This window comes from Pangasianodon hypophthalmus, chromosome 8 (genome assembly GCF_027358585.1).
Source record: "Pangasianodon hypophthalmus isolate fPanHyp1 chromosome 8, fPanHyp1.pri, whole genome shotgun sequence".
Taxonomy (NCBI): domain Eukaryota; kingdom Metazoa; phylum Chordata; class Actinopteri; order Siluriformes; family Pangasiidae; genus Pangasianodon; species Pangasianodon hypophthalmus.
The window spans coordinates 11,892,075-11,913,241 of record NC_069717.1 but is presented as its reverse complement, the minus strand read 5'-3'; the positions used below and the strand labels follow the sequence as shown (position 1 = coordinate 11,913,241).

General features: G+C 39.5%; 2 protein-coding genes across 5 annotated transcripts in view; both read right to left on the bottom strand.

The window, feature by feature from the left end:
- kcnq2a (potassium voltage-gated channel, KQT-like subfamily, member 2a) overlaps positions 1-2,635 on the bottom strand; it is a 33,498-nt gene extending 30,863 nt beyond the window's left edge. For all 4 annotated transcript variants that reach the window (XM_026917891.3, XM_026917905.3, XM_026917898.3 and 1 more), the window contains exon 1: positions 2,068-2,635. In XM_026917891.3, the coding sequence (XP_026773692.1) occupies positions 2,068-2,378 (311 nt within the window). In that variant the 5' untranslated portion in view covers positions 2,379-2,635. The remainder of the gene's footprint in view (positions 1-2,067) is intronic.
- A 7,520-nt stretch (positions 2,636-10,155) lies between these two features.
- Positions 10,156-21,167, bottom strand: part of prex1 (phosphatidylinositol-3,4,5-trisphosphate-dependent Rac exchange factor 1) — an 84,557-nt gene continuing 73,545 nt past the window's right edge. The window contains exons 32-40 of the mRNA XM_026915790.3: positions 20,311-20,528; positions 18,824-18,926; positions 17,799-17,942; positions 17,391-17,505; positions 17,035-17,101; positions 16,610-16,785; positions 13,777-13,879; positions 13,538-13,605; positions 10,156-12,577 (exon numbers count right to left, since the gene is read on the bottom strand). Coding sequence (XP_026771591.3) covers positions 12,535-12,577; positions 13,538-13,605; positions 13,777-13,879; positions 16,610-16,785; positions 17,035-17,101; positions 17,391-17,505; positions 17,799-17,942; positions 18,824-18,926; positions 20,311-20,528 — 1,037 coding nt within the window. The 3' untranslated portion in view covers positions 10,156-12,534. The remainder of the gene's footprint in view (positions 12,578-13,537; positions 13,606-13,776; positions 13,880-16,609; positions 16,786-17,034; positions 17,102-17,390; positions 17,506-17,798; positions 17,943-18,823; positions 18,927-20,310; positions 20,529-21,167) is intronic.

Here is a 21,167-nt window from a genome sequence, read left to right as displayed (position 1 = left end):
AGCAAGAGTCATACAAATTCACTCTGAACATGGACAGCCGGTCTGAAGAAGCTCTTCATCATCAAACACCATGCTGTCAAACAAGATAACCAGGAAATGAAGTATCATGCTGCATACATTATGACATGGTCCAAAACATTTTACTCAGCCTAGACTAGAAATATTGGTTTCATCTTTTGGGAACATTTTTTAGAAGCTGTACTTGTATTCACATGAATCAGTCTATGTAAAATGCTTTGTCAAATATAATGAGGAAACTTCAGCTCAAAACAGCTCTTTCTTTAGCCTTACACAACAGTTAAATAGGACAGTATTGTGTGCAGAGAGCTATCACAACACTGGAGGAAGGTAACAAAAATAAAACCTTAGAAGGGCAAGACACTGAAGTCAGCATACTCTACTCCTCCAAATAAAAAAATAGAAGGAGACCAAGGCTCTAAACTGTGGCTTAGTGAGTTTATAAATAATAAATCTAGCACACACCGGCAGACGTCAGAGAGCTGAAGTTCCTGTATGTTAGAAACATAAAGGCTAGAGTGCACAAATAAACTGAAAGCTATCTGAAATGGCTTCAGCCATATTATAGGGCTTGCATTTCAGCTCTGCACCACATAGTTGGATCGTTTCAGACTGTCCAAGAAATCAGAGGAGCATTAATGTACCATGGAGACTGGAGCTAATGGGACACTCTCGATGATGTGTTTCAATTACTTCTGCCTTCTGTGGCTTTAGAGGGGCCTGAGTTCTGCTTAGAGAGAACTACTGTGATTGTTGCTATGGGAAATAATAATCTGTCTGTCTTGAAGTACTACAGTGGGAAAAGAAAAGAAAAAAAGAAAAGAAAACTTTCGTTTTCCTGGACAATTCTTGTTCCCGAGGGTCCTTTTGGGATCCCAATCTACTCAGGGAATCTCTCTCACACACCCTCTTTACGGCACCCCTGGAGGCAACATACCACAAGTGTGATGCCTCACACACAGCCAAAACACTCATAATCATGGCCGTCACTAGCTATGAGGACACCGAAGTCCGGCCCACAGTAATGTAATATTACTCATTAATGACACACTATGAGCATGATAAAGTACATTATTAACTATTGTATTGATGTTGTAATATCGTGTAACAGAAATTCAGAAATCAACAGGTAACTTAAACTGTATTGTAAGCTAAAATAATTATCTCGAATCAGAGCAAACTGAAGGACAACAAATTGCACACATACTGCATCATAATAACTACAGCATGTTTCAGTAATGTGGACCTCATTAAATGTTTTATCCTGGTTACAGCCCTGCTCATACATCTATAGTTTTAACAATGCATACATGCAATAAACAGGATCATACTAATCCAGTGCCTGGCTGTTATACTTAGGTAAGATCTCCTAACGCATTACTACTCTGTGCATGCCAGGTGCATTAATCACAGGCTCAATAAGCATGTGAACTAGTCAGGGTAGTGGTGGGGGTTCTTAGAATCAGCAGTCCAACAGCAGGTATCTGCACTGCACCGACTCAAGGCTGTGTGTGTGTGTGTGTGTGTGTGTGCAGCAGCAGCAGCAATTCGCTTCTCTTATCGCTGCTGCTGGAGCGGCGTGTGTGCGGGAGCTGACCGGTGCTGAACGTAAGCGGTCACGCGCATCTCACGGCTTTCTACCGACACCGCATGGAAAAGAAAGCTCCTCATCTGCATAAAAGGTGTGTCTCTGGCTCTGAGCACACGTTTCCCTTTAACTCCAACGAAATAACGCCAATATGCAAATCACTTTCAATAAAATAAGAATTAAATAAATAAATAATAAGAGCAGCACAAGCAGGTTGCAGGTACTGTAAATACTATCGCTTTAAATGTTGCATGTTGACCTTTTAAGTGCAGGACTGTCATTTCATTCACGTGCAGGCTGAAACATCCTACACAGAGAAAACACTGATGCGGGAATGAAGGGAAACCGCGTTCTGCGGCAAAACGTGCAGCTGTTGCAAAACTTTTCCCCATTCTAAGCGAAGCACGACGGCGCTGTGATGTGTCTTAGACCGGGACGTTAAGTGATGCAGCTTTACTCACACGTAAGCGTGGTAGACGAACGCCCAGCCTCGCGGTCTTTCCAGTGCGTTGTAGAGGAAATTCTGCAGTCTCCGGTAGCCCGCGCTGCGTCGGTGAGTCCCGCGCGCGCCGCCCAAGCTCGCTCGCGCTCTGTACAGCCCCATCCTGCCGCTGGAGCTCCGGCGCGCGCGCTCTCCGCTGCCGATCAGCAGCACGCCGTCCCGACTCGTCTCCGCGCCGCTGGCATCCACTCCCACGAAACCCACCTTCGGCTTCTTCTTCTCCTGCGACGGAGAGCGAGACAGGTCCCCGTTGGCTGATTTCTTCGCCATTGTCAGAGCCTCAGAGAGCCACGCTGTCAGACTGGACAACGAGCATCGCCCGAATGGGTGTGTGTTCGGAGATTTTCCCCCCACTGGAGACAAGCCAGTGGAGAGAAGCTGCAGTGCTCTCCTGCTCTCCTGCTCTCCTGCCTGGGACTAAGTTCCGTCCTGTACTTACCTTTTCAACCCCATCGCACGCGCAATTCGTAGAGATTTTGTTATTTTCCGAATGAATGAAGTCGTAGCAAAAGCAATAAGGGGCGTGGGGTGGGAGGTGGTGTGTGTGTGTGTGTGTGTGTGTGTGTGTGTGTGTGTGTAGGGGGGGTGATGGGGGGGTGATGGGGGGGTTAACCCCGCCTCTCACCCGACCTTAACCAGTTGTAACTTTATAAGAGTTGATTCATGCTAGTTTGAGCAAGGTTAGTGGCCACATATGCAATCCATCTAGACTTAATGAATGGTACCTAGCTCAGGCTGATTTAAATCATTCTAACATTGAAGTTTTTTTTTTTTTTTTTTAACTAATCCTAATCACACTTAGAAACTACTGTATAAAAAATATGTTTTAGGTGGCCATTCATTTTACACCAAGATGCAATCAGATTACAGAGGGTACCCATGCTACAATGAATAATCTGTCCTGGGCACTGTAGACTTGCACCTAAGAACTGCTGCTGTAATCACAAAGACTGTCTTGTGCTCATCCCAGGACTCCAACTTTACAACACACTTAGTACTGTTTGATATAATAGTATACAGCTGTATACTGTAATAATGTATAGTGTACAGGATGGGTTAATTTTTGAGTCATTTTAGGGTTTCCTCTTAATTTTTTCTCAGGGAGTTTTTCCTTGCTACTGTTGTTTCTGGCTTGTTTAGGGATCTAAATCTACATTCCTTTGTCGCAATGTCTATTATTCAAATAAAACCAAATTGAATTGAATTCTATAAATGCATTCTTCCCCTAAGGGTCCTGACACCCTTTTGCCAGGCCATATCCAAAAACCTGGACACACTGAATTCGAGACACTGAACGCAAGATCACGGTTGCTAAAACAGAAACACTTTGAAACCCAGTCTAGACCCCTCAATGTCACGCCCAAGACCAAACATTGCACGTCCCTCAGAACAACATAATGAAGTGGAGCCATGACTTGAAATGAAAGCACAGTCTCCTCTGGGTAACACCATATACTGGGATTTTAATTTTAATATTTATATAACTCATGACTAATTACTTTATAAAAGAAGAAGCAAACAGTACTGACTGTGTTGAACACCAAGGTGAGTAAGAGTCTTACACAGATCAGGAGTTCCAGCCAGACATCCCTTTAACAGTAAAATAAATTCCACAGACACCTCATCATTATAGATTTATTTAATGAACGTTATATAAATATGTACAGTAATATTTGTCTATTTTATTCCAGAACTTTCCACTAACAAAACATATCTGGTCTAAGATGTCATCATTTATAGATCAATTTGTTTTTGATTTATTGAGGTTTGGATTAAACCCATTAAGTTCAAAGGACCACTGAAACAGATGAATAACTATAAGAACTCAATTCTAAATATTATAACTTTGATAATAATGAGTGATGATTTTCACCACTGTAACTAAATTTTAAAAAAGTCACAGTCTCCTGACCCCACACTGAGAATCACTGGCCTAGAATACAGCATGGCAGTAGGTGAACTGCAGTAATAGCAGCAGTTCTTGGGAAGTGTAAGTCTCTGTCTGGAACATCCACAAGAGATTATTCACTGTAGCAAATCGCAATCTGCTGCAAATATCCTTCTAAAGGCCATGTATTTAATACAGAAAAGCTGCTTTACATTCAGTGTACTATTCAGATTAGTTTGATTGTTTCCAGCTCAGTTGAGAATCTGCATTAAATGTCTACATCTGCATAAAATCTGCATAAAATATCTACATTGTAATCGTCCATGTGATTGCATGATCACACACGCTCTATAAAAAAGGAGCTAATGAAAAGCCAAAGGTCAATTTCTCTTCAACAAATAATTTATCAACTTTGTCATGCCTAATCTGAATGCACTGGGTTCTCTCGACTGTCTCCCTTTATGGCAGCAACTCACTGACCCAGAATATAGCACTGATATATTAATATATCAGTAGAATTCTACTAGAATCCTGTAGAAATCAAGTCACATTAGAAATACTAAAGCGGGAACTGGTAAGTAGATGATAGTGTGCTGCTTGATGGTTTCCTGATGGTGTAGCAGGGAAAGGAAAAGTACTACATACATAGTACAATGTTTTTTTTTTCTTGCAAACCAATAATGAAGACACTGTTGAAAATTAAGATTGCATAATTAGAAAATAAGACCAGCAAATGTCATTGCCTTAGAACATTAAACTGCTAATGATTAATATTTTTTTACTGAGATTTAATGAACCTATAACAAAGACATTTAACAATGTATGTAATGATGTATGATGCAATATATTCAATAAATATCCCTGTCATCAAGCCATCTTTCTATTTTCCCTTCTCACCTCTTCACAAATCAGGATGCATGTACATTCTGTGGATCTTTCCTCATAGCAGCTATGTAGCATCGTTTAGGTTTAGCTCTGTTTGGTACATTCATCTCTATGGCCTTACACTGAATACTTTTATTAACCACTTGGTGAGGGCCAATATTTTGCAACTAGGATTGGAAGAGCCCCTCCAATCTGCAGATGCTTAATCCTTCTGTATGGGATTACCACCTCTGTAAGGGATTACCACCTCTGAAAGGGATTAACACCTCTGAAAGGGATTCAAATGTCATGATTGACACCTCACTCCTGGTGGTGGAACACTTGGGCCAGTACATGTAAACACTCTCTGATAACTTGGTTTAATATGCATCTACCTGATGTGTGTAAAATGATTCTGCAGAATCTGTCCTGCATGCCAGAGTCATTCTTCCTACTGGCCACCAAAGAGGGCCTGGATAGGAGGGTACAGATCTAGCATGGCCGAATAGACTGTTCACTTGGTACCTTTACATCACCACAACCTTGTTCCAACATCAATAAGGGGCCTGTCTGCCTTTCACTAAACTTAGGCAGAGGGTGCCACTCTTTCAGACTCCCCAAAGGCATCAGGGAGCTTCTAGTCTACCCCACAAGGAGGCCCCTAGATAGCAGCCCCCACACCATTACAGAATCTCATGCAGTATGTACAGGAAAGGCAGTGCCTGGCAGTGGGCACTTATTGGACAGTGAATATATCAGATCATTGGGTCCTAATAACAATGTAGCAAAACTGCTAGCATTGCGTTACCGGCACCTGCTGAGGTGCCCAGTCAGAGATAGATAATCAGCACGGGCACCATTCTTACAAGACGCAAAGTGGTGGGGTGCCACAGGAATACACTGGTGTATGGCTTCCTGGTATAAGGTAAGGACGCACCAGTCAGTTGAAATTTACCACAGTCCATCAGGTCCTAAAGTGCTTCTTGCCAGGTCTAAGATGTCACCTTGTGCTGGTCCACTCAATGGACAATGGAAGTGACACTGTGCTATATGCAGAATCTCCTCAGACAAGCCCATTCACTGAGAACAACTCATCTGCCAGGGCTATACAAAGGTGAGGCAGACACACTGTCATGACAGCCTGTACATCCAGGGGAGTGGCATCAGCACCAAGAATCTGGGAAAGTTTTGGTTGAGGTACTGGTGCACCTCTTTGCAAGTGCAAAGTCAGCACATCATTGGTTGTAGTTTCCCTGACAGAGCTGGACATCCCACTGGGACAGGACGCTTGTTATACTTGCCAAATGCCTTTCCTCCTCTACTCTGTGGTAGCCCTAAGGTGAGTCCTGAGTCCTGTTTGTCATAATACTGTTAGTACAGTATACCTTATCCATGTGTTTCACACCACCCCTGGTGGTAAGTTAGAATGAAACAGAATGTATGTTAAATATGTAACTGTGATTCTATGAACTCTGATAACCACCAGGGGTCATTGAAAGATTTTGGCAAGATGGTTCCAGGGAAAGATGGCTGTATGACAGTGGTATTTATTGTATTCATCACTACGTCTTTGTTTAAAGGTCTTGGCATGCTTGCATATGTGTACAAGGGTATATTTTAGCTGTTTCACAGCACCCGTGGTGGTTATTCAGGGATCATAGAACCATACATAAAGTGAGGAGAAATAAGTATTTGGACACTTTTTTATTATTTTTATTATTTTATTACCAGTGCATATATCCACTTCAAATGTATACACATAATGTCTTTTGACATTGTACTTATAAATATGAACAAAAATATGTATTCATAAGCATAAACAAAGATATGTTTAAAAAATTTATTACTTTATTGCAAAGCTGTTGCTGGCAGTTACAGCTTTGGGACATCTAAGGACAGAAGTAATTAGTTTTTTAGAGCATTGTGGTTCAATTTTGGCCCATTCTTCTTGGCAAATTGTCTTCAATTCCCCAACCAATTACAGTGAAAGGGATGTTTAAGGGCTTTGCTATGGCTCTGTAGCTTCTTCCAATCGAGTGGTGTTTAAAAAAATGTTTAAAAAATGTTTAAAAGTTGTCCCTAAGAACTTTATGAAGCTTCTTCCCTTTCACCATGATTGCTACTTGTTGCATGAAATCTTTCTAACCAATGGCAATGTCATCTATAATGACACCAGGAGCAATTTGCATGAGAATATTTTTTCAGCATTTATATCTAGCACTTGATTTACTTTTATGTAACCTTTGTACATACAGTGTATGGCCAAAAGTTTGTAGACATCTGACCATCACACCCATATATTCTAGATTTAGCCCCCATTTGCTGTTATAATAACCTCCACTCTTCTGGGAAGACTTTCCAATAGATTTTGGACCATGGCAGTGGGGACTTGTGCTTGTTCAGCAACAATAGTATTAGTGAGGTCAGGCACTGATGTTGGGCGAGGAGGCCTGCTCTGCCCAGAGGAGGCCTGAAGTCAGCGTTCCAGGTTATCCCAAAGGTGTTCAGGGGTCCTCGAGTACAAATATATAAATTATAAGATATATAAATTATGGTGAAGTGAGTATATATATATATATATATATATATATATATATATATATATATATATATATATATATATATATATATACACACACACACTATATATATATATATATATATGTGTGTGTGTGTGTATATATATATATATATATACACACACACACACACACACACACACACACACATATATATATATATATATATATATATATATATATAAAACTTAAGATGATTGCTTTAAGATTATTTGAGCGCAAAATTATTGTTTCAGTAGTATACTGAAATACCAAAGCTGATTTAGAAAGAGATGCTTTTTTTACATATTTTAACATTAGCAACACGATTAGATCTAACTGAATAATGAAAACAAGCATGGTGTAATGGTTCAATAAGAAAAGATGGAAGAGCTGCACCTGAGTAGGAGCAAAAGCAGGGCTTATCAGGACATAAACAAAACCTACTGCTGGGGTTCAAACTGAAAATAGAACAGGGTGATATAATGTCTCTGCTTCTTTTTTAGCAGGGAAAGATATACGGTTATGTATCTACCTACAGCTAGGATCACTTACTCAGTATACAGAAAATATACAGTGCTTAAGCTTAACATGCTGTGGAGTTGTGTGTAGCTCATATGACAGGAACTGGAATCTAAAGCTAATAAGCAACAGCGGCTGATAAGGCCACAGGATAGTTTCTATAGAGCTACTGGTCAAGAGCTATATTGACTGTCTTTGGGATTTTAATAGTAATTAATGGGTTCAAGTCAGCACTGATGACTTTGCAGTTGTTTAGCAATAGTTCTAACGTTGCACTCCCGTGGACCTCCTGCACGACTTGTAGCCATGCCAGGCTAATTTAAAAAATGCACTGTCAAGTTTCCAAGGACAAATCACAAAATTACTGCTTACAGAAGGAGGACATTTAATTCAGTTTGAAACACCAAAATCAATTCTAGTAGTAATATTTAAAATAAAGCATGATGGTAGGGGTTAAATTACATTCCATTCAATCTGTAGATGAAATTCAGGAAGAAATATGAGGCATTTGCAGGGGAACAGGGCTGAGAGGGGGTGCAGGAGCTTAGAGCTAAATAAAACTGTAGACTAGGGGTAGAACTGTAGAAAACTTAGAAACACAGTTATAAATCTGTAAGGTGGTCATGTGTGTGCATCAAAGGTGTTGTGTTTCGGCATGTCAAGGAATAAGCTGGACCTAGTAATAAAGCTTTTTTGTGATATATCGCTTATAATACATAAGTAGTATAATATAATCTTAACAGGATAACTATTTCTTTACACAGCATGCTGTTACACCCCCTAGATTAAGCGAAAACAATAAATGCATGAATAAATTCATAACGTTGGCACATAGTGTTATTGCCATTATGTTAAGCACCAATGTTCTTTTTTGTCTCCACAACCACAACCAGTATAGAGGTATGAATTAAATGTGAGGCTGAAAGATGTGAATTTTTCTAAGTTAGATCATTAAAAGCTGTCCTTCACTGTTTCTAACAAAAAATGTAAGAAATGTGAAACTATTTGAATAAAGTAAGCTGTTAAACATTTGTTTATAAATGATTAACAGCTCTGAATCTCAGATGAGATGACAGAACCCTTCTTGGCCTTGGGTATTTAGTTAATGAGTGCAGTAAATCACTGCTGCCACTCAGATGAAAAAACTGCCAATTACATTTACACAAAAAGTGACTATACTGCACCTAAGTAGCTAAGCAGATGCTTATGTAATTAGGCTATAATAAATCCTAATAGTTAAGGGTCACAATCCATTACAAGCTAAAGAGTGATGAATTCAAGCTCTTGTTTTAATGAGCAAGCGATTTCTGACTTTTTAAACTTTTCCAATCAAGAAAATGCAATTTGTCTGTAAATGGGCAAAAAAACAGGAGGCTTCAGAGTAAATGTGTAAATTGAAAAAAATGTAAGTTTTTGTCAGTGATGTCCAATCTCACATTCTAACCAAGCAGAGGTCACGCCCAATACAGCTTGTTTAATTAATTGCTCTAGGTCAGGAGTTCCCAAACTTTTTGGGCAAATGACACTAAATGGACTTTTTGAATTTTCTGGAACCCCAAGTCCTGTTCATTCTAAAAAAAAATTTCCATATTTATAATAAGAGGACTTGTAAATTAATATTCAATTAATGTTTTTGGCATGTTTTGGTGTGCTCCTCATTTTCCACTGAGTCAGAGTCACTCAGAGTTGTTGAGGAAGTAGTGAGGCAGATGGATGGATGGATGGATGGATGGAGGAATTTGTTCATTTTTAATGTGGCTTGTTTGATTGTAACTCCCTGCAACTTTTCAAAATAGTAGCACACAATATCCGTTTTCATCGAGCGATATTTGTGTTAATTTATAAAAATAAATGAATGAAAGAAAAGATTAGATTGTGAGTTTCTCACAACCACATGTGTAAATTGAATGACTCCACGTCATAGTTTGGGAAGCCTTGATATAGGTCTTCAGACAGCTAATCTGCTTGGTTGGAATTGAAACCTGTAGGCACACGAGCCATTTGAGGATGAGATTAGACACCTGTGTTCTGTGTAAACTCACTACATGAAAGATTCTCCTGACTAGAGGAATACTGTTATGACTTCCTTGGCCTGCACTTTTAAGTTTGCTGATATGCTACAGGTAAAAATTGGAGTAATAACTAGTTAAACCATTTAATTTGACAAGGCAACATGTCTTACTATGAAATGTCATGAAGCTTAATTATACCATACTGATTATTAACCAAGAGAAATTTTAATTTCCATATTGATTTGACAGAACAGTGGGATGAAGTAAAAACATCTGATACATGCCTGTTGCTTTGACAGTATTTCTGTGTAGGTGATAACACACATCAGCCAGCAGTGTGACAATATATTAACTCAAACCTGTAAGATTTTAATAGACTGTTAATGAGCTGACATTACAGACTGATGTGATAATCATGTTGATTAAAAAAAAAAAAAAAAACTCTTTTCAGTACATTCAAACATCCATAGATATTACAAGTTAAAGAGCATCACCATTAAATACTTAAGTTTATTCTATACATTGCTTTTTGTTTACTGACCAAGAGATTCCCGTTCCAAGCCTTGGGACTCACACACAGGAAACTTTCCATGTTTTCCCTGCCCTTACATATATGATTCAATTTAACAGCCAATTGCAAACATGATGATGATGCAGGAAATTCCATCAGCGGCTGGACAACACTCATATACTCAAATACTTAATGTTACAGCATGCTAATCTGGTTTCTCCAAAGCAAGCTCAGCCTGAAATAGACGTAATCATCTCACTCTGAGGCAAACTCTACACAGCTACTTCCAGTTCCAGCTAAAGATCTGCTGCACATATACATATCAGGTATTCTAAAATTGGACTCGCAATTTTTTTTTCCTATCCAAAAGGCACTGTGAATGTCAAACACACAGCATTGCATAACATTGAACAAAACCTTTGTCACAGTGTTTTGTCGGCTATGTGACAAAAAAAAGACATGCAGTCATATCTGTAGTATGTTTATGTCATGGGGAAGGTGGGTTTCCATAAAAGAAAATATGATTAAAACATATTATATGTGTATACAGTTCTGTAGGTAAACTCAGAATATTTATGTACCAGTTCTTGATTTTGAATTTAAAAAATAGTCTATGCTCAGTTTATCATAGGCTAATCAATAAATAACAATTGAGCTTGCTTTGAGGAACCAAAAGGTTAGATTAATGTTAGATTTTTCCCTCGGTCAAGAAACAAGGCTCTGGTGCATTTTTCAAATTGTCTGTAAATCTCTACTGACCACATGGACATGGTTAGAAGTATAAATACTCAAAACAATGTAAGTGGAAATACACAACAAGGACTCCTATTCACATATACAGCATGTATACAAAACGAAAGATGTACAGTTCCATATTGTTTTGCTTTAACATTAATAATTCAATTTAAATTATAGCATTACGGTCTCCAAAGAGGACCTGTATATATATATATATATATATATATATATATATATATATATATATATATATATATATATATATATATATACGTACACACACACACACACACACACACACACACACACACACAGGAAATTCAATAAAATAAATTTCACTATATTTAAGCATCCTTCAATGATCCCTTTGTTTTGTACAGTACTTTAGCAAACACTGTTGAATAATTTGAGCTTTTTTTTTTTTGTGTGCTTCTCAAAACACTCATGCTACGCTCTAGAATAGTTCTGTACTGTAACACCCAGAGATTAAAAAGTGCCAAAACCAGACACACACACAGAAACGTCTTCGCTTTCTCTGATCTGATTAGTAAAAATCTTGAGCATTTAGTATCAATAGATGTCAATTGATTATCTGAGTAACTTTATTTAGCTTTCTGACCTAACATGATCTTTCATCCTGGATAGATTACGGAACTCTGACGCAAACTATAACATAAAATAAAATAAAGCATTTCAATATATATAAACTAAAACATCTTAAACAGTGTCAGCTTGGTCCATATAATACTGTCAGGCTGTTAGACTGGAATGCTTTCAGTAATTTATAAGACCTGATGTGAGGAAAATAAAAACACTCCTTTTGAAGAGTACTCTTGGAAAGGAATAGTGCAGGAATGCACATGCTAAGCTACAGTAATTGCACATAATCACCACGTGTCTGAGGCAGTGGAAGAGACCTTAGCCTCGGCATCTAGAGACGGAACCAGTTAGCTCACCAACGCTGCAGTCCAAGGCAAAGTGAGGAACACAGTCTGTTACAGGTAGTTTAGTAACTCGGTTAAAAAAAGATCCATAGTCTTAGGAACGGCATCAATCAGTGGCAAAATCCAAGTATATTAAGAGAAGTCTGTGCTGGAGCAGTGGGAGTAGTCGCTGCTAGCCAAGGGTAGCATTGTGACTAAACTATTCCCGTACAGGCTGTTGTGTTAGCCTCAATCAGCCTCCTGTAAAAATCCTCTCAGAGCCGAGGTGTGGTACAACGGAAACATCTGACAAAGGCAAAGTGACCTCTTTAACAAGTCTCACTGTCCCAGAGTCACAAGTCTTTCTTTTAATATTTCAAGTGAACGGTCAAGAGGCTGCGTCGAGAAACTCAGAGATCACCATCGGAAGGAGGGAGACACAGCTTGAAGAGCCTGGAACAAGCAAAACAAACCACTTTCAGCATTACTCTTATATAGTATCATAATACTGACTTCAGTACAAAAGCAGAGGTGCTAACATTGCTAACAAGACAACCCTTACAGGCAGATGGAATAAAACAGAATTTTACCACAAAAACACTAGTGTATTTTGGTGGAAAGGAAAGGATAACAGCATAAATGCTAAAAAGTATTGGTTTTTTAACTGATATTTAACTGCAGACAGTTGGATTTGGATTTATAGCAAGCAGCTGAGTGTATAAGCTTACTGCTTACAAAATTAAAATGTCTGAACTGCAGTCCTCTCAATGTCCTTATTATGTTGCGCATGATAATAAATTATATAATGTTTTTTTAATGGTCTTTACACAGAAAAGGAAATCATCAAACAAATCAAACAACTTGTCCACCCAAACACGAACACAAAACTCATTAAAAAAAAAAGATGATTATGAAGTAAGCTCTGTGCAATACATATTGGAAAATTATATTAAAGGGCTATGGACAGCATATTTTACTCTGACAGCATATTTTACTATTGAACAACCTGTTTAACAACACAGAAAATTAAAATAATCACCTTTTTGTTTTCTATTGTCTCACAAGTTCAAGGTTCACAAATTCACAGGCAAAAGTTCACCTAGCTGATCTGATGGGTGATTTTTTTTCTGCTATTTTTTTCTGAAGTGGTGATTTCTTTTCTGACATCTTTTTCTGATGGGTGTTTTTTTTTTCCTAACATCTTTTTCAGACTGATGATTTTTACTCATGTTCGTCTGACCACTGCTTTAGCTGAGAAGGCAAAAAAGTCTAGTTTTCTGGTGTCTCCCATATGGCCAAAGCCAGGGATCAAATATCATAATTGCTTCAGTTAAACTGTAGATATTGGCACCTCTGCAAAGGGTATTCAGGAAAAAAAAGAGTTCCATTTGCTACAAGTGAAATATCTGATACCTTGGTGCGAAGGCAGGCATCTGGTCCATCACTTTGAGGTTTTTGGCAGAGATTTCCACTCTGGTGCCCTATGGATTAACATGGATGAACACATTAACTTATATTACACATGAAGTTTTACACTCAACCACAAAATCCAAAACAGCTGATCTCAGCCCATACTAACTATTGAACAGTATAAAGTAGCACAGTGAAGTATAGCAGAGTATAATAGTGTATGCAATAGTGTAGTGTCATACCTGTTTGCGCATAATGTCCATAGTCTGCATGAAGCAGCGGGGCATGAGGCCGTGGTTCCTGGCCAGATTCATGGCCTGCTCCAAGGAGACAGTCAGGGTGCACCTGCACAACACATGTTCCAGGTTAAAGCCATTCTGGGACAGATGAAGGCAAACTGATGGAGGGTTTAGTTTAAAACATAAAACAAACATTGTGATGAGCAGAAAAATTTGAAACCCTTGCAACCCATCAACTCATATCACTCATTTTAGCATGGATTCTGCTCATTTATGTTCACCATCTCTGAAAAAAATCACTCTAAAACTTTGTCTACATAGCATTGCAAATCTGATTAAAAGCTTAAATCTCCAGTGCAAATTATAAATGAGCAAACTCCTTTTGAAATGTAGGTTTGTTTGCACATACACTATATTTCCAAAAGTTTTGGGACGTCTGCCTTTACATGCACTTTTGACCATTGACCACTTTTTTACATGAATTTTTGACCATTCTTCTAGAAGCGCATTTGTGAGGTCAGGCACTGATGTTGGACGAGAAGGCCTGGCTCGCAGTCTCCGCTCTAATTCATCCCAAAGGTGTTCTATCGGGTTGAGGTCAGGACTCTGTGCAGGCCAGTCAAGTTCCTCCAAACCAAACTCGCTCATCCATGTCTTTATGGGCCTTGCTTTGAGCACTGGTGCACAGTCATGTTGGAACAGGAAGGGGCCATCCCCAAACTGTTCCCACAAAGTTGGGAGCACGAAATTGTCCAAAATGTCTTGGTATGCTGAAGCATTCAGAGATCCTTTCACTGGAACTAAGGGGCCAAGCCCAACCCCTGAAAAACAACCCCACACCATAATCCCCCCTCCACCAAACTTTACACTTGGCACAATGCAGTCAGGCAAGTACCCTTCTCCTGGCAATCGCCAAACCCAGACTCGTCCATCGGATTGCCAGACAGAGAAGCGTGATTCATCACTCCAGAGAACACGTCTCCACTGCTCTATAGTCCAGTGGCTGCGTGCTTTACACCACTGCATCCGACGCTTTGCATTGCACTTGGTGATGTAAGGCTTGGATGCAGCTGCTCGGCCATGGAAACCCATTCCATGAAGCTCTCTACCTCAGCATGCGCTGACCCCGCTCTGTGATTTTACATGGCCTACCACTTCGTGGCTGAGTTGCTGTTGTTCCCAATTGCTTCCACTTTGTTATAATACCATTAACAGTTGACCGTGGAATATTTAGTAGTGAGAAAATTTCACGAATGGACTTATTGCACAGGTGGCAACCTATCACGGTACCACGCTTGAATTCACTGAGCTCCTGAGAGCGACCCATTCTTTCACAAATGTTTGTAGAAGCAGTCTGCATGCCTAGATGCTTGATTTTATACACCTGTGGTCATGGAAGTGATTGGAACACCTGAATTCAATGATTTGGGGTGTCCCAAAACTTTTGGCAATATAGTGTATATGCACATTGGCTCTTGCAGTAACAGCGCAGACGTGTGCAATAATCAGTAGTGCGGGGCAGAGTAAACCTTTTAGTTATTAAAAAGCATATTTTGCAATTTATTATTGTTTTTCAAAGGGAGATTATATCCAGCCCTGTTTAGGATGTATTTGGTGTAGAGAACAGTGGCAAAGAGAGGGAGAGGGAGAGGGAGAGGGAGGGAGAGGGAGAGGGAGAGGGAGAGAGAGAGACCACCTCTTTATTGTTTTAGACTCCCCTTTCCCGGCTTTTATGATGCTTTTTGCCAATATTGATCTTTTCATAAATTTCTGACATCAAGCGCCACAAATGAAATTACAAAACTGAAAAAAAAAACACAAGTCTGTTTTGGGACAAGCTTAGTTGCATGTCCAAAAATTTTAATTGGATTTGAAACCAATCAGTCAGCTAAAACAGTCCTACTCAAACTGATTGTGCTGGAAATCAGATTATGTTATGTTAAATTTTATGATATTGTGTGATGTTGTCAAGTGTGAATCAGATGCAGCACACAAATAACATACATACATAAACCCCCAGTTGTTAACCCAGTTGTGTCATGCATCAGCTTGTGTTCTAACCATAAATTCATGACATCATGCCATATTAAATTTCATGACATCATGTGAGAATCAGATGCACTTCCCACCATTCACTTGAGTATCAGGATCATATCAGGAAATGGCTTTCACATGCAAATGCAATCAAAATGCATTTAAAACTGATTTTAATCTGATTATGCAAACCACTTTAGGAGATCTCAGATGCCTTTAACAACAGACATTGTCACAAAGTAGATTTAAGAAAATTCGGATGTAGATTTATATTTAGATCCCCAATGAACAAGCCAGAGGCAACAGTGACCAAAAAAAAAAAAAAAAAAAAAAAACCTCCCTGAGACGACATGAGGAAGAAACCTTGAGATGAAACAGTCTCAAAATGGAACCTCCTCTAGGGGACACTGGATTGGTATTATAAATCATTACAGTCTAACACTGTAGAAGAGTAAAAGCAAACAGTACTAAGAGTGTTGAAAGAATGAGTATATTGTGAATCAGAGTCCTGGGATGAGCACAGGACAGTCTTTATGATTTATGATAAGTGTAAATCCGTCCACCTCGCCACACCACATTTGATCAAAACCCCTCCCAATACGTTATACCAGAAGCTGGCGCTTTTAAGAAGACTCTTAACAGCATGCAAAAGCACAATTTTTGGTTTCAGTGATCATCTTTTGAATAAAATAACCAAAAACAATGAACAAGGCAACAAGACTTGCTGTTTTGTTCCAAGTCAGTGTGATATGAAACACATGAAACAAGCAGGTTTAACATAGCAGCATAAAGTGGCTGTTACCTCTGCATGCCAGTGGCACACATACTGATGTGGCAGGCCCCCAGGCGGTTGCACAGCTCTGAGGACACCAGCAGCACGCTGACTCCGGATGGGTGGCCTACCGCACTCGGCTTCACATTCATGTAGGTCTGCATGAGCCTGCACAGGTCATCCAGGGTGTTGAGAGGACGAAGCAGCTGCACAAAGGAAAACGGGTTTAAAAAAAAAAAAAAAAAAAAAAAAGAGTCCAACTGATCTTGCTTGAGATGGCCACATGGGGCTGCTCTGGCCATCCATTTGAGATTTTAAAGGCCTTAAAGGGATAAAATCTGAATTGGAGCTCAAGTCAAGGAAGCAAACAGTGCATCACTGAGGAATTATTCCAAAATCAAACAAAACAGACATGCACTAGAGAAGTGATCAAACATTCCTGCAGGGTTACTTACATGATCTATTTTCATGGCAGTGGAATTTGAGTCGGAGGATAAATTGGATTTCTCTAAATAGAAAGCCCTGCAAAAAAGTTCAAAGGGTTATCGTAGTGTTGGTATATTATTACTTATATGCTTGAAATCAACAACTTCCTATAAGAAACACATTAGTATTACTGGAATAACCCATGGAAAACCCACTCAATTTAAGTGATCAGCTAAATAACTACAAGCCAAGAACTATAATATATAAATAAGTACATAACTGTAACAACTTTGACAGCAGTTGTTGGCAATCTCCACCAACTTGTTATTAAAAATTAGTAATAATAATAATATCACTTAGAGATCCATAGCGTGTCTCACTCTACCTGAGTCTCCGGTAATAGAACTTGACTTTTTCGAGTGACACAGCATTGATCCGCTGCTGAAACTCTTCCATGGCCAGAAAGTCCTGAGCTGCCACTCCTTCCGGCCTCTCCAATGCTGAGAAGAAGACAACACAAACATATCTCTCTTTTAGCAAATATCCTCTCTTAATTTCCTGCAGTATGCACTAAAAACCACTAGATGGAATCCAAGATTCATAAAGTGAACAGAACATTCTACAATGAGTAGCTCCTGGTTAGTAGTAATTCACAGTTTCTTATCAAAACTGAAGAGTCAGACAGAAGCGAGACAGTTTAGAGGGTGTAAACAAACCTCCTTCACAGAGGAAACTCCCAAATCGAGCTGAATGAAGCACTACCTTAAACTGCACTCAATTATACAGTACACACCTCTGGTGAAAAGAGCTGAGTGCAGCTTGAGGCTGCCTCCATTCTGCAGCCGCGTGGGAAGCTCGCTGAAATGACAGCTGTCCAGGTAAAGCGTGACACGGATTGCCTGCCGACTGCCTTCCACCTGATAATGCACTGGCGTGTCTGAGGACAGACATGATGGAAAGGATGAAGGAGAAATGAGGAGGCAGAGACAAAGAAAAAAGAGTTAGTTTTACATTAATGTCATTTTGAAGTGTGTTTCCTAGCATGTTAATTTTTCCCCTTTTAAATAGAAGAATTCATAATTTGGTAGTTAGTACTCTATACAAAAAAGTGTATAAGTATATAAAAACAACCTCCTATATTAAAATTCCAAAGGAACATGTTTTCTCAACAGGGAACACAAAGGAGCGAAATTCAGCACCTTAGCAGGAAACACTGACTCGATTACAAAATCCTCTTTCTTTCCTCCAACCAAAACAGAGGCTTTGAGATAAAGAGACTACACTATCTCTATCTCTGCTAACCATGTTGACATTCCTGAAAGGGACATCTGGAGGGTGTGTGTGTGTTTGTTTGAGGGAGAGGCGTCTTTAAAGGGAAGGGATTTAGAGCTGTAACACTACTGTGGATTCCTGCAGCTGTTCTCTACAGAGAAACACATCATTCTAATTATTTATAAATAGCAGAAATATACACGGTCACTGAAACCGTGACTTCAAAAGCATATTTTTCGGATGGGATTTTTATCTGGGTCTAAGAGCTAGAAGTTATGGTGTGTCGTCACTTTGATTATCATCAAAGTGGTCCTAGACAGTTCAGAGATGACCTTATGTAACCTTACGATACTTTATTCAGTCTCACCACACTTAATAAAGTAACATATATACACACACTTATATAAACAAATACAACTAAGAAGCAGGTACTTAAAATGCTCCATACTGGCACTGTGTGCAATTTAGATTTAAAGTACCATGCAGAGAAACAGTTGTCTGTTAGATGGTATTCAAAGTTTATGTTTAGTAGAAGCAGATGCTCACTTGCAACAAGGCATTCGTTCTCCAATGGTCGGAAGAGCACGGTGACTTTATCCAGATCCTGCAGAGCTGCTTTTGTGTCTTCCAGCATGGTGCGCTCCTCTCTCTGTCACAGGGAAAGATATTCAGAATATTGCAGAATCTATCCAAAACATCAGTCGCTATACATTTCTAAGAATTTCAGCTTCTCTGTACCGAGAATAGAAAGAGAAACAGTTTACATAAAAAACTCTTTAAAATTAAAATTGTAATGGCAGTTGTTGAACTCAATAACCAATAAACATTAATATCTTAAAAATATGTGAATATGTATAATATAAATTCAAAACTTAAACTATTACATTCTAACAATAAAGGTCTTAGGGTGAGACGTGCTTGTCTTATCTGTGGTTTTAATTAATGTTATCACACACACACACACACACACACACACACAGCTATAATGGTAATGCATAACCACCGATTCTTCCCTTTGAAAAAGTAGTCCAATTTCTGAAATGACATTCTATACACATATTAGAAGATTAATTTACTAATAGATTTGAATGAAGAATTCATATGAGGTTTAAAACCTTACATTTCAGTACAGTTAAAGGGTAAGCCATGATACGGCACCTCTGGAGCAGAGGGTTAAGGGCCTTGCTCAGGGGCTTAACCACCAACTGATAAGTAACCCAAAGCCTTAACCACTGAGCCACCGCCCATAGACTTCCATTATAACTGTGTTTCTGTTCAGTTTCTCAGTAGTCTGTGGCAATTACACATACAAAGCAGCTGTGCCAGATACAGTTTAGGTTGGAAAACACTCTGTGTTATTTTGACACACTGGTTAGCTTTGGTCCCTGCTTCGTTCATGAGCTTGGGTTACTATCTGTGTGGATGTTCTCTCCGGGTTGCTCTTGCTTAGATTACACTAAATCGCCCCTAAGTATGAATATGTGTGTGCATGGTGCACTGTAATGGACAGTCGTCCCAGCCAGGTGTGTTCTCAGCTCACACCCAGTGCTCCCAGGCTCTATCTCAACCCTGACCAGGATAAAGCGGTTACTGAGTGATGAATGAATCAATGAACAACTATCCATAGACCTCCATTATACACAGGGATATGTGTTGAAATGATTGTCTATGATAAGATATGATAAGACATACACCACATATTTGGTAGAGATTAGGTTAAAAAAAACACTGGAAAATTCCTTTAATATCAGCCAGAATATTACTACTATTTATTAAGAGATTTTTTTAAGTTGAAGAACTTTATTTGGAGGCTGTATGAATTTCCCTAATGATTTCTGCCTGGGTGTCATCAGGCTTTTTTTCATAAGCCTTTTTCAGTCGTCTTGTTTGCAAAAGAAAACTCAATTTAAGCAATTAAAGGACTTGCTAGTTAGTTGATACGTTAGCTGATCAGGTGTCCCGGAGTTGCAAAACAGGGAAAGGATTTTACACAGGATATGGATCCATGGTGTGGAGTGTGGAGTGTGGCTCACCACGTGCGGCGAGAGAGTGGACTGGAAGTTAAAGAGCACTCCGATTGCCGAGATCTGCTCCAGCCATTTGTGGCTGACCTCCTTGCAGTCGTCTTCATATTCACCGTTGTTGTTGTAGCGAAGGTTGAGCGCCCAGACCAGTTGTTCGGCCAGTGTGCACAGCGCACCCACGAGGGCCTGGCAGAAAATCGCATCTCGTCGTAACTGCAGCTCCGTGTCTGCACGAGGGGGAGAGAGAAATATGGAGAGATAGAGATGACTTGTAACAGCTGGCTGTGACAGAGGCTTCAGAAAAGACAGAGCAAAAGATAGTAACAAGACGGATTAGAATAGCTGACAGAGAGAAGGTAATAGCTCCCTATTTACTCCTCCAGCTCCTGGTGAGAATCAACAGTCTAGAACTTTAGACAATGATATCATACAAAGGATTTCAAGACCTGGCTATTGTGTCATCCAACATATAAACAGTGAGGACATTGATTATACAATATTGTTTTAGTTGAATATTAACTTTGTTCTTCTGGAAGCTGCTCTGAGCAAGTGGAGTATTAATTCAGAGCCCTTGGCAGCCGTGATAGCATTATGCTGAAAATGCGCCAAACGCTCTCAAAGCGGAAGACACACTCCACACACTCCACACACACATACACACACACAGCGGTACAGTGCAGGTCAGGATGGGGTAAGAGCAGGAGCAGGTCCTGGCAAGAGTGTGTGTTTGTGGAGAGCAATAAGAAGCAGTCGCAAGATCAGATTCCCTCACACTCTCTCAACAGCTTCCATATGCCTCCCACCACAGGGCCCAGGAGACAAACCCTCTCTCTCTCTCTCTCTCTCAACTTTCAATAGTTCTCTCA